The sequence below is a fragment of the Trachemys scripta genome, chromosome 9 (genome assembly GCF_013100865.1).
Source record: "Trachemys scripta elegans isolate TJP31775 chromosome 9, CAS_Tse_1.0, whole genome shotgun sequence".
Lineage (NCBI taxonomy): Eukaryota > Metazoa > Chordata > Testudines > Emydidae > Trachemys > Trachemys scripta.
Window position 1 is genome coordinate 79,835,639 of NC_048306.1, and position 15,068 is coordinate 79,850,706.

Below are 15,068 nucleotides of genomic sequence, written 5' to 3' on the forward strand. Positions count from 1 at the left end.
CTGTGTTCCCTGCTGTCACTTACATGAGTGTAAATGAATGGACCACTGTAGAGTGGTTTTACACTAGTGTAACAGCACAACTGGCCCATTTTTTACATCAATGAAAATAGGTTACGGTATAAACAAACAAACAAACAATTAGCAATAAGAACCCATACAAATTTGTATGCACTCTTGTTTTAAGAGGATATTGGAATCACTTGCAGTACAATTGTGGCGGGTAGTACAATACTAGTCAGGTATTTCAACCTGTTGTTCTCCCATCTTTCAATCCATAACTTATTAAAATACCCCCCAAACAATCATGTGGTGCCTCCATATTAATCTGTTGTAGTCATCAGACATTAAAAGCCACATCAAGGAAAATGTTGTTAGAACTCTTCCACTCTACTGCAATGGAAATAAATTGGGAACCAGACACTTTACCTTCTATCCCCAGAACATTTTGCTCCTTGTTTTCTTCTGAAACTTCAAACTTCCTTATGATGTCAAGGCAATATTCTGTGGTCACATTATTCATCTGCACAAAAATGACAGCATTGGTGAACATGTTTTTTCTAGTATGTGACCAACATGTCAAAATATACTTCAGACCCCTGGGTCTGGCTGAAAATCTTGTGATCAAAAACTGAACTCAGTCAACCGTGAATAAGACTGTCAGTAACACTATTCTAAAATGACCTTTGTTTTTTTTCTGGGGGGAAGCAGAGGGGGGAAGGGGTGTTGGTAAGTCTCCACAAGCCTCATGCTCTTTATCCTTTAACTTTCAGGATGAACATGGTAGAGAATTGCTAATCACAACTATACTGGTTGGTTTAAGAGCTGAAAATTTGCAGGAAAACAGTCTTTAACAGTTCGAGTTCCAATATTATATTAGTAAGTACAAAGAAAGGATTGATACTGATATTTTTAATGCATTTTACTTTATAAAAATCTGATTTTTCCGCAGACCTGTTTTCGACAATTAACTTCACTGCTTTCAACAGTTACTTGTGATACACAGGAGATGTGACAGAAGAATCTGGTCCAGAGATAAAAGTCTGGCCCCACTGAAGTCAGCGGGAGTTTTGTCAGGATTTTTTCCTAGTTATCTCTTTTCTATAATGACGAGTAGCTTTTTTCATACCCTAAACTTAACAGAAGGGAAGTGAAAAAATGGTTAGGTTAGGCATATTTTTTCCACAAAAATGATACTATAATATTTCCATAAAGCTTCTCATTCTTCACCAAAGTTGGTTCAAACACTGGCTTTGCACAAACTTCAAATTAAGACATCAATCATACTTCAAGCAAAAGATTCCAGGAAGATTGATGTTTTCTTTCTCAAATTGTACCTAGTCTGTATTAAATATTATTGCTTCAGGCAAAGGCAACAAGGCAGATTGCTCAGTGTTGTAAGTTATTTGCTATTCACGGTTCAGATTCAAAGAAATGTTCCCTTGGTGACTTGTTGCTCTTCCTTCTCATTGTCTGGAGGAATTTACTTTCTTTTGGCTGGCATTTCCAGTGACTTTACTACTTCTATAGCCTTGATTTGCTTTTCATCCTCCCTACCATTGTCTGTAGGTAAACAGGCCCAAGTACCAACACTCACCTTTGTGGAGATCTTTTGAGGAAGGTTGAGATCCTTGAGTGGAGCTCTTTAAGAGCCTAATTCTGCCAGGTGCTGAGCATCTCCCAAGAGATGGTGAAGGCCCTGACTCCCATGACCACTTCTCAAAAGCACTCAGCACCATACAGCATAGGGTCAAAATGTGAAAGAAAGCGGAGGGGGGAGGGGAAATCTTAATGTGCAAACAGTGCCTGTAAGCCTCATAATGGGAGGAAAATAGATAGTGATATTAGTAGATATAACATAAGATCGGCCATACTGGGTCAAACCAAAGGTCCATCTAGCCCAGTATTCTGTCTTCTGACAGTGGCCAATGCCAGATGTCCCAGTGGGAATGAACAGAACAGGTAATCATCAAGTGATCCATTCCCTGTCTCCCATTCCCAGCTTCTGGCAAACAGAGGTTAGGGACACCAACTCAATATGGATAGAAGTGAATTATCCTAGCTAGTGAGAAGTTCAAAAAATGTCACCAACTGAGAGGAAGGGACAGAGTCTCATCTACTATCCCCAGACCTATGTGCACTATTTAAAACTAGCAGTAACTTGGGAAACATTCATGTCTGTAGCAGTAACGGAACCTGAAATATTGCTGGGCTGCACACGCAAATGGGCAGGTCTGATATTCCATCTAGTAGAGGGCAATGATGTCTCATTGCCTCTTGTAATGGTGACTTAACATTCTCATATATTAGAACACTCCCAGGCCCTAATCCTGGAAAGATTTACTCATATGCTTAACACTCTGCACTGTGAGCAGTCCCCGTCAAGGAGTTACCCACAGTGCATAAACATAAGCATGTGCATAAGTCTTTACAGGATCAGGACCAGAGAGAAGCCACATCTGATGTTTCTGCTGTCAGTTACAGCAACTTTATGCTAGGAAAATCCATTAACTGCCATAAAGTTACTCCCGTGACTGAAGTGAGAGAAGAATCACCGTCAATATTTGCCACTTCATCAATGACTGTAATATTAAAGTACTTTCTGTTCAGTCAGGAAGGTACTGCAGTTACAGCAGGTACCTAAGGATGTTGAGATTCTAGTGATACACAGAGAGAGAGATTAATCCTGATGTTGCTTTGACGCTGTTTCTTTGGATCTCATTTGAAAAGAACCTTGGCTATTGAAATGCAAATTGTCAAGCAAAATGAGATGCCATTATCTGCAGGCCTGTCTCTCAGAGGTTTACACGTGTTCACTCAGCCACAAAAAGAAGTTCTCTAATGAGGTTTTCTGGCAACTTTTTAATGCACACAAATGCAACTGCATAAAAGTTTTCCTGGCAGAATTTGATCTTTACTCTGCACCAGGAATCATTTCATCTTACACTGCTATTTGTTTTTTTTTAAAGTCCAAATAACAATGGTACAATGAGGTCTCCCCTGACAACACAGTCCATAAAGCCAAAAGGATCTGATGTCATTCCAGCATGAGGACGTTGGAAAAGTTTGGCAAACTGGTCATCCAGATCTTCTCAAATGTCTTCATAAACCAGGATAGCTCACTTTATCAAGAGCTTCTGCCAGGTTGATACAATCTATGTAAACATCTACACATTGTCCCTCGGTCTTCCCTGCAATTTTGGAGTAGATAAGGTCATGTTAATAGTGCCCTATTGTGATTGAAACCTACTTTGTGATTTTTTGAATGTAGATGGTCTATGCCAGTGGTGGGCAACCTACAGCCTCCGGGCTGCATGCAACCCATCAGGGTAATCCGCTGGCAGGCCGTGAGACAGTTTGTTTACATTTACCGCCCGCAGGCATGGCCGCCCGCAGCTCCCAGTGGCCGTGGTTCACCATTCCGACCAATGGGAGCTGACAGGCCATGTGCAGTCCATGGGCCGCAGGTTGCCCACCACTGGTCTATGCTCTCTTTATGTATCTATAACACTGAAGAGATACTACAGTCACTTTGAGCTCTTCCCCTCAGATACTAATGATATTGGTCTCTCTTTTAGCTATTACGATACTACTTCTGACTCCCAGGTATTGCATAGAAATTAGAGGGTGAGTCAGTGTATCACATCCCCACTTATAAAGGTTAGCAAATGTTCCTGGTCCTCCTGGATTTTTACAGATTTCATGGCTGCGATGGTTTTGCAAACATCTCCAAAAGCAGAAGTTATCCAGGGTTATTCTGCACCACCCATTGTTTCACATGATATGTGATAAACCTGTGGTAAAAATGGATGGTAAAATGTTCACACCATTAATGCATGATGCATACCTTTGTCAATAAGGCTATAAGACACTTCTTCTAAGGACCATTTGTGGCAAACTGTTCTAAGCCTAAAAGCACAGCTAGACCATCCAGAGTACCATATGTGACTAGTAATGTCCCTATTTGCCAGTATTGGCTCCAATTCAAGAAAGCACTTAAGTATGTGCTTAAGTTCATACGCATGACAATGCTTAAGCATACACTTGAGTTCTATTGATTGCTATGGGATTTAAGCCTATGCTTATGTGTTATTGTGAATAACATTTTCCTTAATGGGGACCATTGTTTGGGACTGCTAGATGCTACCATAATACAATCAGAAGTGTGGCCCCATTGTGCCAGGTGCTGTTCAAACCCAGTGTAAAAGACAGTCCCTGCCCTGAAGAGTTTACAGTCTAAATGGACAAGAGAGTCAGACAAAATGGACAGACCCAAACTAATATCAAGCAAAATATATGCAAAAACTGAAGCAGAAAACACAACCAGAATGTCAAATTATTAAAGTGAGGGAGACTTCTGCTGAAATTCTCTTTCTCAACCATCATCATCATCATCATCATCATCTGTGTAGATGAGAAATTTATCAGGTTGCGCAGAAGACTGAGGCTGTCTGACCATGTGCCTAAAGTCTATTCAGTGCCCCTCTGCACATAGGTGCCTTCTACACCATTAGCAGGGTTTCAACATTCCTGTGTCTTTTCCTTTGCCTCTGCCAGTTTTGAGTGAGCACTCAGTACCCTAGAGGAAGCAGGCACATTTACCTTTGCTTTACTGGGGTGCGTAATGCAGGTTGTACAGCTAGATCAGTTACAAAATGAATCCAACTGGCAAATGTTTATCCAAATCCACACTTGTTATTCAGCATTCATCTCTCCTTTGGTATTATACTTTTCTTTATTTTTTGGTTCATACAGTAGAAAATCTTAATCTATTACATTTGATTTTTTCCCTTAACAGAGCCTTTATAAATCAGCTCCACTGTAATAGGATTACTTTATTAGCACACTGCTTCACACATCACATCTAAGAACATTTAAATTTTAAAAAGCCAGGGTGAGCAGATTGCCAAGCATGTTAAAAACTGGGGTTGTAGTAGAGGTTTGTAGAGGTTTTTTTCTTCATCTTTTAATAAGCAGAGATGGAAACACTTATATTATCAGCTGATTACATTCTATACTGAGAGATGCATAAACTTTCATTTGCTATCTCTCTTGCTGTTTTTTCTTAGTTATGTGACTAGAATAATTTCAGAATCGCTACGTATCAAAGATTGTGTTTCTATAGTGCTGCATTTTTAATATATTGGATTAGCTCTAAGTACTATAACACAAGAAGAGTAAGATTTTGATGGCTATTCTCAAGGCACTTGTCTTGATAAATATTTTAAAATTACCCTAAATGCACTGATGGTTCTACCTATAAAGAGTCTTACATGTAAAATACAAAAACTGAAATGTCTGAGATAGTAGGCATGACGACACAAAGGTTAATCCTGAGAATTCAGTTGACCCAACCTTGCACTGTTGTTATAATCTCTGTTCTGAGTTAATGAGATTAGTTTTGATGTTAGTGTCTGTTTTTTCTCAGGGTCTTAAAAATATAATTTGCCAAGAAGGTGAAATAAAATCTCAGCACTCTACAGGCACTGAATTTTCTTGGTTAAATAGAATAATTGGCCAGTGTTTTTGAGAGTTATGCACCAGAAGTAGCATCTGGTTTAGTGGCTCTTCCTTACCATGACTTTTAATGCTAAAAAGTAGAAGATTTGGTATTTCTAAGAATTTTCACTTAAATTTTCATGCCAAGATGTCTGTAGAGAAGGAAGTTTAACAGGTTTTGAACAACAGCTCCAAGATTTTAAGATGAAGTTAATAACTTTGTCATAATATGACCATCCTGCCCCTCTCAGCCCAACCCCTCACAATTGGTCCTTCTCAGCTGCATTACAGAATCCTTAGAACAGCATTCCTAAAGATTGCTCAGGGTTTTCAGTGCTTCAGAGGAAGCAGGGTGAGCACTGGGTACATTTGTTTGCAGTGCTCCTCATGTCTGAGAGAGACCGGCTGCACATGACTGAGCAATTTCTTTTCTGTGGAAGACAAAGAATGGGAAATGGAGTGTGACCCACGAAGACAACAACTGGTGAGCATCTTGGAGGCTGTGACCCATAAGCTGAGAACTGCTGCTCTCAGCTAGTGGAAAGAAACATGACATTAGTGGATGGCATGCAGGTTCTTATGGACTAAAGCTTTCAACCAAACCTCAATACAAATACCGAACATTGCTAGTATACTGAAATAACTATACGCTGTAATCATAGGACAGAAATGTTTGTCAGCTCATACCTCTCTCCCTCCAAATGTTAGAGAGAGCACAGGGGATGGCTCAGTTTGCTTCTTAGAAAATTTTATTTATAACTCTAAGCTAAACCTGCATCATGAGATGCCTACTAGAATTACACAGGATAATAGAAATGAGAACACTTCATTGGAGAAAATAACTGATTATCCAAGCTCAAGTAGAAGTTGCTCTTTGATTGTAAAGGCTATTCCTAGTAGAGCCTTCTTTCATCACAAGCTGTTGAGAATTACCTTTTTCATCATTTCCACAGGCTCCTTGATGTCTGTGTGGCAGTGTTTGCATGTGGAGTAGGAATGAAAATGTCTAATCTAGGCAAAGGCTACAGCTGTTAAGGGACAGGAATCCCTTCACTTGTGCTCTTTTAACTTTAACTTGAGAGAGATGATACAGACTCTCAATTCTAATTAAAATTCACTTTCATTAAATTGTAAAATGCCTTCTACGTGAATGGTAATGTTTGAATATAAGCATATATGGATACTGTGACGTTGTGCAGTCTACATGGTTTTATAAAAATATAAGTGAATATAATGTAACTGGAATATGCTTCATGCAAAAGGTCTCTTGTAAGGTATCATTACAAAGCTTATAATCTACTGAGTGTGATCATCCCATTTGTATAAATGTACCACTCTTGTATCAAAAAATGGAAATATAAAATATAACTCTGAGGGCCTATTGTAATTATGTAAAGTGTGGGCCATTAATGATGGTTTGGAATCTTGATGACTCCCATTAATAAGGACCATTGTCTGCAGATGGCTATGTTTACACCCTCTACACCAATATTCCACACAAAGATGGACTACAAGCTATCAGGAACAGTATCCCTGATAATGTCACAGCTAACCTGGTGGCTGAACTTTGTGATTTTGTCCTCACCCACAACTATTTCACATTTGGGGACAATATATACCTTCAAGTCAGCGGCACTGCTATGGGTACCCGCATGGCCCCACAATATGCCAACATTTTTATGGCTGACTTAGAACAATGCTTCCTTAGCTCTCGTCCCCTAACGCCCCTAGTCTACTTGCGCTACATTGATGACATCTTCATCATCTGGACCCATGGAAAAGAAGCCCTTGAGGAATTTCACCATGATTTCAATAATTTCCATCCCACCATCAACCTCAGCCTAGATCAATCCACACAAGCGGTCCATTTCCTGGACACTACTGTGCTAATAAGCGATGGTCACATAAATACCACCCTATACCGGAAACCTACTGACCGCTACACTTACCTACATGCCTCCAGCTTCCATCCAAGACACACCACACGATCCATTGACTACAGCCAAGCTCTAAGATATAACCGCATTTGCTCCAATCCCTCGGATAGAGACAAGCACCTACAAGATCTCTATCAAGCATTCTTAAAACTACAATACCCACCTGCTGAAGTGAAAAAACAGATTGACAGAGCCAGACGAGTACCCAGAAGTCACCTCCTACAAGACAGGCCCAACAAAGAAAATAACAGAACACCACTAGCTGTCACCTTCAGCCCCCAACTAAAACCTCTCCAGCGCATCATCAGAGATCTACAATCTATCCTGAAAGATGATCCTTTACTCTCACAGATCTTGGGAGACAGACCTGTCCTCGCTTACAGACAATCCCCCAACCTAAAGCAAATACTCACCAGCAACCACACATCACTGAACAAAACCACTAACCCAGGAACCTATTCTTGTAACAAACCCTGATGCCAACTCTGTCCACATATCTATTCAAGTGACATCATCATAGGACCTAATCACATCAGCCATACCATCAGGGGCTCGTTCACCTGCACATCTACCAAAGTGATATATGCCATCATGTGCCAGCAATGCCCCTCTGCCATGTACATTGGCCAAACTGGACAGTTTCTACGCAAAAGAATTAATGGACACAAATCTGACATCAGGAATCAAAATACTCAAAAACCAGTGGGAGAACACTTTAACCTGTCTGGTCATTCAATGACAGACCTGCGGGTGGCTATATTACAACAGAAAAACTTCAAAAACAGACTCCAACGAGAGACTGCTGAGCTAGAATTGATATGCAAACTAGACACAATCAACTCCGGTTTGAATAAGGACTGGGAATGGCTGAGCCATTACAAACATTGATTCTATCTCCCCTTGTAAGTATGCTCACACTTCTTATCAAACTGTCTGTACTGGGCTATCTTGATTATCACTTCAAAAGTTTTTTTTCTCTTAATTAATTGGCCTCTCAGAGTTGGTAAGACAACTCCCACCTGTTTATGCTCTCTGTATGTGTGTATATATATATCCTCAATATATGTTCCATTCTATATGCATCCAAAGAAGTGGGCTGTAGTCCACGAAAGCTTATGCTCTAATAAATTTGTTAGTCTCTAAGGTGCCACAAGTACTCCTGTTCTTCTTTTTATGTTTACTTGTTAGTCTTCCTGTATATGTGTGTGCTGACAAGTGGGCAATGAAGTCTTGCAGGGACATGTGATCATGTCACCTGAACTGGAATCCATCTTTAACCTGGTGCTTTTCCAGTGAGGGGGGGTGGAAACCCAGAGGGACAAAGGGTTCCCGCCTTATGCAAAAGATATATAAAGGAGTGGACGAGAACAGAGGGAGAGGAGCCATCATGAAGAATCCCCTAGCTATCACCTGAGCTGCAACAAGAGCTGTACCAGGGGAAAGAATTGTGCCCAGGCCTGGGAAGGTGTCCAGTCTGAGAAAAACTTACTGAAGCATCTCTGAGGGTGAGATTATCTGTATTTAGTTTGATTAGACATAGATTTGCGCATTTTATTTTATTTTGCTTGGTGACTTGCTTTGTTCTGTCTGTTACTACTTAGAACCACTTAAATCCTATTTTCTGTATTTAATAAAATCACTTTTTATTTAGTAATTTACTCAGAGTATGTATTAATACCTGGGGGGAGCAAACAACTGTGCATATCTCTCTATCAGTGTTATAGAGGGCAAACAATTTATGAGTTTACTCTGCATAAGATTTATACAGAGTAAAACGGATTTATTTGGGTTTAGACCCCATTGGGAGTTGGGCATCTGAGTGCTAAAGACAAGCAAACTTCTGTGAACTGTTTCCAGGTAAACTTGCAGCTTTGGGGCAAGTGATTCAGACCCTGGGTCTGTGTTGGGGCAGACGGGAGTGTCTGGCTCAGCAAGACAGGGTGCTGGAGTCCTGAGCTGGCAGGGAAAACAGGAGCAGAGGTAGTCTTTGCACATCGGGTGGCAGCTCCCAGGGTGGTTTCTGTGATCCAACTCGTCACAGATTCATCAGTTACTGAATATGGCTAATTAATACTGGAACTTAAATCTTTTGAATGTAGGGATTTATACGCTGCTGATGAAAGACTGATTTTGATGCAGGCATCTTTCTTTCAAAAAACAACCCTCTACAGTTCAGCAAGATGTTGGTTTTGAGTATGTGAACAAGTCATCTGTTGGCCTAAAATAAAATGTCACAAACTGGCGACACTATCACCTGGCTTGCAGAGGAGAGAGTGGAAGGAGGATGTCACAGTCCCTCTGGGAAGGATGTTAGTAAACTCCACCATCCAACAATCAGATGTTAGCAAAGCAGCAGTAGAGTGATGAGTAAGGCTCCATGTTTGTCACGGAGGTCACGGATTCTGTGACCTTCCATGACTTCTGCAGCAGCTAATGCGGCTGGCCCGGGAGCCGCCTGAGCAGCTCGGGCAGCCCTTGGGCCAGTCGCACCTGCTGTTACTGGGGCAGTCTCAGACCCCGCAACCCCCCAGTTGCAGGAGTTTGGGTGTAGGGGGACTCAGGGCTGGAGATTGGGGTGCAAGGTGGTGCTTACCGGGGGTGGGGGGGCGGGGGCTCCCTGGAAGGGCGATAGGAACTCCCCTTCCTCAGCTCCTAGCTCCACTTGCTGCCTTCGCCCGCAGCTCCCATTGGCCACGCTTCCCAGCCAATGGGAGCTGCAGAACCGAGGCTTGGGGAGGAGCGGAGACAGCACGTAGAGCTAGAAGCTGGAGGTCGCTGCTTCCCAGGAGCTGGGTAGGTAACCGGCCTCAGCCCCACCAACCCCTCCCCCGCCAGCACCCATGGCGTACACACCCCCGAGCACCCGTAGCACCCCCAGGGCCACCCCCAAGTTTTAGTCAGGACAGGTCACGGGCCAGGAATTTTTGTTTACTGCCCATGACCTGTCCATGACTTTTACTAAAAATACCCTGGACTAAAATGTAGCCTTAGTGATGAGATGTAGGATGACCGAAAAGGGGCACGTGGAGATCAGGGAGAGCTCTCTCATGTAACATTCCCATCACTCATCAATAAGCTCCTCAGAGGGAAGAGGGAATAAGATAACAGGAAGGGCAGTAGGGGAGCAAAGAAGTTGGGGAAAGGAATGCAATGCCAAGAGTGTCCATCCTAGTACCAGGATACCAGCTGGTGGGTTTGTTTCAAATGAGTAGTGATGAGGTAGACTTTGCTTTCTCTCGAGAACTAATTCTCAGAATGCAGAATCAAAACTCTAGATTAAATCAAGCAAAGGATATACCTTACAATTAAGCAACACAAATAATCACTACAAAATGTCAAGTAAACAGAGGACACATACTTATCCCAGGTGGGGATTTTTTTTTAAATGAAGTCTGTTCTGCTATCCACCCCCAAGAATCTCTTCAGTTGTGTAATAGTGAGACAGAGGCCTAGCATGTTATAACTGCAAATCAAACTAACTGGGCATGAAAAAATAATGACAAAGTGAAGCAGACTGTGTACAAACACTGGTATTATAGTGAATAAAGCACAACCACAACAGCAGTCAAACCCAGCATGATTGGCCTCTGTCAGCAGCAGTGGGCCTGCGCCGCCTGCGGCAGGTTATGAAAGTCACAAATTGGGCTCTTTGGTAAACACATGCTCTTTAGTAACAAAGAGACAACTAACTTCAACCATCACTTCCGCATAAGCCATATTAAAGTCACTCAAAATTCTTCATCAAAATATTTCTTGGCAAAAAAAGATTGTAGCTAAAATTTAAAAATATTTTATTGAAATTTTCTAGTTTTGAGAGAAAGAAGAAGTTTTCAGTAGAAATATTTGATATTTTTCAGGAATTTTTTTTTATGTTTAATGAAATTTTGTGGCTTGTTTTCTTCCCTGAAAAAAACAAAAACAATTTCTGGGAAATTTAGAACACACCAAAAAAAAAAAATGTTAACTTCCTGACAAAATACATTTTTTTAAATTATCTCTACGTATTACTACCTGTGATTATGTTGCCCTCTAGTGGTTCTTGTCTACAAAGGACACTATTATTATTTATTTGTATTCTGGCATTGCCCACAACATGCTAGGGTGCTGTCCACACACTAAAGATAACTTTCATACACAAACATCTTATTATATGTATGATTGTAGTCCTTAGGACTCCTAGACATGGATTAGGACCTCACTGTGCTAGATGCTGTGCAAACAAAGAACTAAAAGACAGCCCTTGTCCCAGAGAGCTTACAATCTATCCATATTTAAACATGTGAGTAAAAGTAACCTGATTTTCAGAGGTGCTCAGAACCTGTAGCCCTTATAGTCTTCACTCTGAGTTGCTGGTACTCAGCAACTCTGACAATCAAGCCGCCTTTTAACTAAATAACTAAATGTGGATTTCGGTGCCTACATTCAAACAATCTGGCAGTCTCTGACCTAAAGAGCTCAAATACAGAGATCTGTACATGTTTTATAGCTTATCTCTAATATTTTTTTAAATAAAAAGATACCAGTGCCCTACCTGGTAAAGGCAATGAAAACATAGCCTGTTACACGAAGAGAACTGCTGAGTACTAAAGTAAAATTTACAGACAAAAAAAAGCCTTGTAAGTACCAAACCAAATCTCTCAAAACTGTGGACATCTCTTCAAAAATCTTTTAAAAAAAGAAGCCCTGTACAAAGAACATGGATTTTTAACAGAAAAAGTTGTTATAAAGATTTATATTTCTAGGCACACTGCCTAACCCCACTCTCACATAGTCAAGTCAGCATTCAAAACAGGAGATTGTCATAATGTAATACTCCAATAATATTAATACTGATATATTGCTCATCACTTCACTTTAGGGATGAACAAAAGATTATATTTAAACCACAATAAAGAAAACACTAATCAATTGTCAGTAGTGATAGCTTTAAGTGAGTCCACTTTATTAACCTCCTGTACAAGTAGCTTGAACTTTGTAATTTTTTTTATCAATTTGTCAATACTTAAGTCCTGCTTTTTAAAGGAATAGTAGCTGTTATTTATGTTTTGAAAGTGACCTAGAGGCTCCTAGGTTGAGGATAAAATTAAAGAAACGTATGGAATTTAATTAAGTTTAAATTAAAAGATGTTGCATCAAAAACTCATTTTAACACAAATTATTGAACTAAAACTAGACAGGCAAATCAAATGTGGAAAGTCACAGACTTCAGCTTTTTCCTCATCCTACTTTATTTTGTTAAAAACCAAGTAATTGTTTCTACTTTAGAATGTAATTTGTATTATCCTCACTCACTTTCTAACATGCTTTTCAAACCTTTTATTTATTAAAGGTCATATTCTGCCACCCTTACTCATATTGCACTCTCCTTTCAATATAAACAAACTTCCTAAAGGCAAGAAAAGTTATAAGATACAACATTACAGCACTAAAATACATTGCTTGTTGGATTACTAACATTAAGTGTAAACTTGTTATCTGGAAGTCAGTGTGGATATTTACCTAATATGCCACTTTTTCCACCTAGAGGATCAAAAAGCTCCTGCTTTCCAGAAGCATTTGATTGTACTACAGTATTTAATCAGATTCATTTTGTCTCAGCATCTCCATTACAAATCTTTCATTTTCAGCATTCGCTAGTGTTTACAGCCTAGACAAAGTAAGAGCTAAGGTTGGTCGCACACTTTTGTTGTGTGTTAATACAAGACCATCAGTTACATTTATTATTCTCGTACCTTTTGTTCCATCTTCAGAAACTGAGCAAATTCTTCAACAGTGAGATGATCTTTCTTATCGCTGTAGCTCAAAAGCAACAAGTAGAGATCGCGTCGTAATGACATCATCTTGTAAAACACAGAGAATTCTTCAAATGTTAGGGTTCCCTGATTCTCATCTGTGTCAGCTTCCTGAGGAGCAAGAACATGCAAGTAAGTGTGTTGGGTAGGTGTATGATGAATTCAGGGAATGAAGCAGAATAGAACATCCGTATAAGAGAAGATACACTTTCAATACACTTCAAGCCACATGGCTCCACTCATCCTCAACAGCATTAGCAAGCACTTTCTAATGTTACAACAAAATTAAAAGGATTCTTATTGGATTTTTTGGCAGAAATTCAATTGTTAAAGTAAAACGACAAAATCTCAGTGAAAAGGTAAATTCTGTCTTTAGATTTCATTGTATTAAGTTATTTCATGAGAAGGACTCACATTGGGCCAGATTACTCTGGTGTAAATCTAGAGTGATCTATTGATTCAATGGAGTCACACTGGATAGCATCAGAATCTCACCCACTGACTTCATCGAAAGGTAGAATCTGACATTTATAAATGTTCTGTATAATATTACAATGCTAAATGGATGTCAACATGATAAATTACAATAATCATTTAATCCCATTGCCAGCAAAGTGTACGTGAACAGGATTAAGTCTGCAATAAAGCAGCGTTTCACGCAGAAAAATATCTCCACAGTCTTGATTGCTGTTTTAGTTTGTCCTCAGAGCTATTGTTAGAGAAGAAAACAGTACTTACTGTATGTTATTACTGCTTTTTACGTTGAGCATCTGCCTAAGAGGATTTGCTTTGGATTTACAAAACATTTGACAGCAGTTTTATCATTTATTTTGTCTTTGATGTAGGTCTCTACAGTAACCCAAACTCAAGAAAGGCTTTTCCCTGCTGAGTTTTAGATTGTAAGCAGCTCAAGGAAGAAAAGGTGAAAGGAAGTTTTAACATTATAGATGGTTCAGTGTCCTATGTGTATCCATGAATAACACCTCTCATTCACAGCAGTGCATATTGGTTTTCTTTATGCACTTTCTTTACATTTCAGTTAACCAAGGCCTTATGCCCTGATCCTGCATCAAGATCTGCAAATGAAGATGTCTGCAGCCAGGCAGAGTCCTATTAAAGAAAGTGCCGCCTTAACTTCTCTGCACAGGACTCTCCTTTCTGTAAAGAGCTCTTCCCAATGTTGATTTGCCCTGAATTCCCTCGGGATGGGTTTCTCTGTCCAACAGTTTACCCAATAAAATGAGAACACAAATTCTCACTACAGCCTGCATCTCACCTAGGGTTGCAAATTCTGGCTGGACATATTCCTGGAGGTTATCACATGACATAATATTTAATTGAATATTAATCTTTAATTCCTGGAAACTCCAGGACAATCCTGGAGGGTTGGCAACTCTAACCTCACTGCCGATCCTTTTTATTCTGGGGTCAGCTTTTCCTTCCTCCACCCACTCTCATACTTGCCAGAGTGAAGCTGCTTGATCAGCCAGCCTGGAACTACAGAGAACAGCACCCCCAGTCATCCAGTTTGGAACTACACCTTCCATTTTCACTTTCCCTTTGAACAAAGCATTCAATTTACCATTTGTTTTAAACACATTTCTAGGCTATGAATAACACTGTACTCTTTATAAGTAAACATCAGCATTAAAAATACAGCCTCGGAATTCCGTGGCTCGACACCACTCTTTCCTTACAGACCAGTTGTCTCCTGGATGCTTTTGCTCTGCAATATATAATCCTCCATATTCAGTGGTGCTGGGAAAAGGAAACTGTACTGGGGTTAACTTTCCCAGACCTATGTCTGATGGCAAATTTGAAATCTTCTAGTCAGGCTATCAGT

At 40.1% G+C, this 15,068-nt stretch overlaps 1 protein-coding gene across 3 annotated transcripts in view; it reads right to left on the reverse strand.

Moving 5' to 3' along the window:
• PLCH1 (phospholipase C eta 1) overlaps positions 1–15,068 on the reverse strand; it is a 167,527-nt gene that overhangs the window by 52,815 nt on the left and 99,644 nt on the right. For all 3 annotated transcript variants that reach the window (XM_034782403.1, XM_034782402.1, XM_034782401.1), the window contains 2 exons: positions 13,166–13,336; positions 427–520 (listed from right to left, as the gene is read on the reverse strand). In XM_034782403.1, coding sequence (XP_034638294.1) covers positions 427–520; positions 13,166–13,336 — 265 coding nt within the window. The remainder of the gene's footprint in view (positions 1–426; positions 521–13,165; positions 13,337–15,068) is intronic.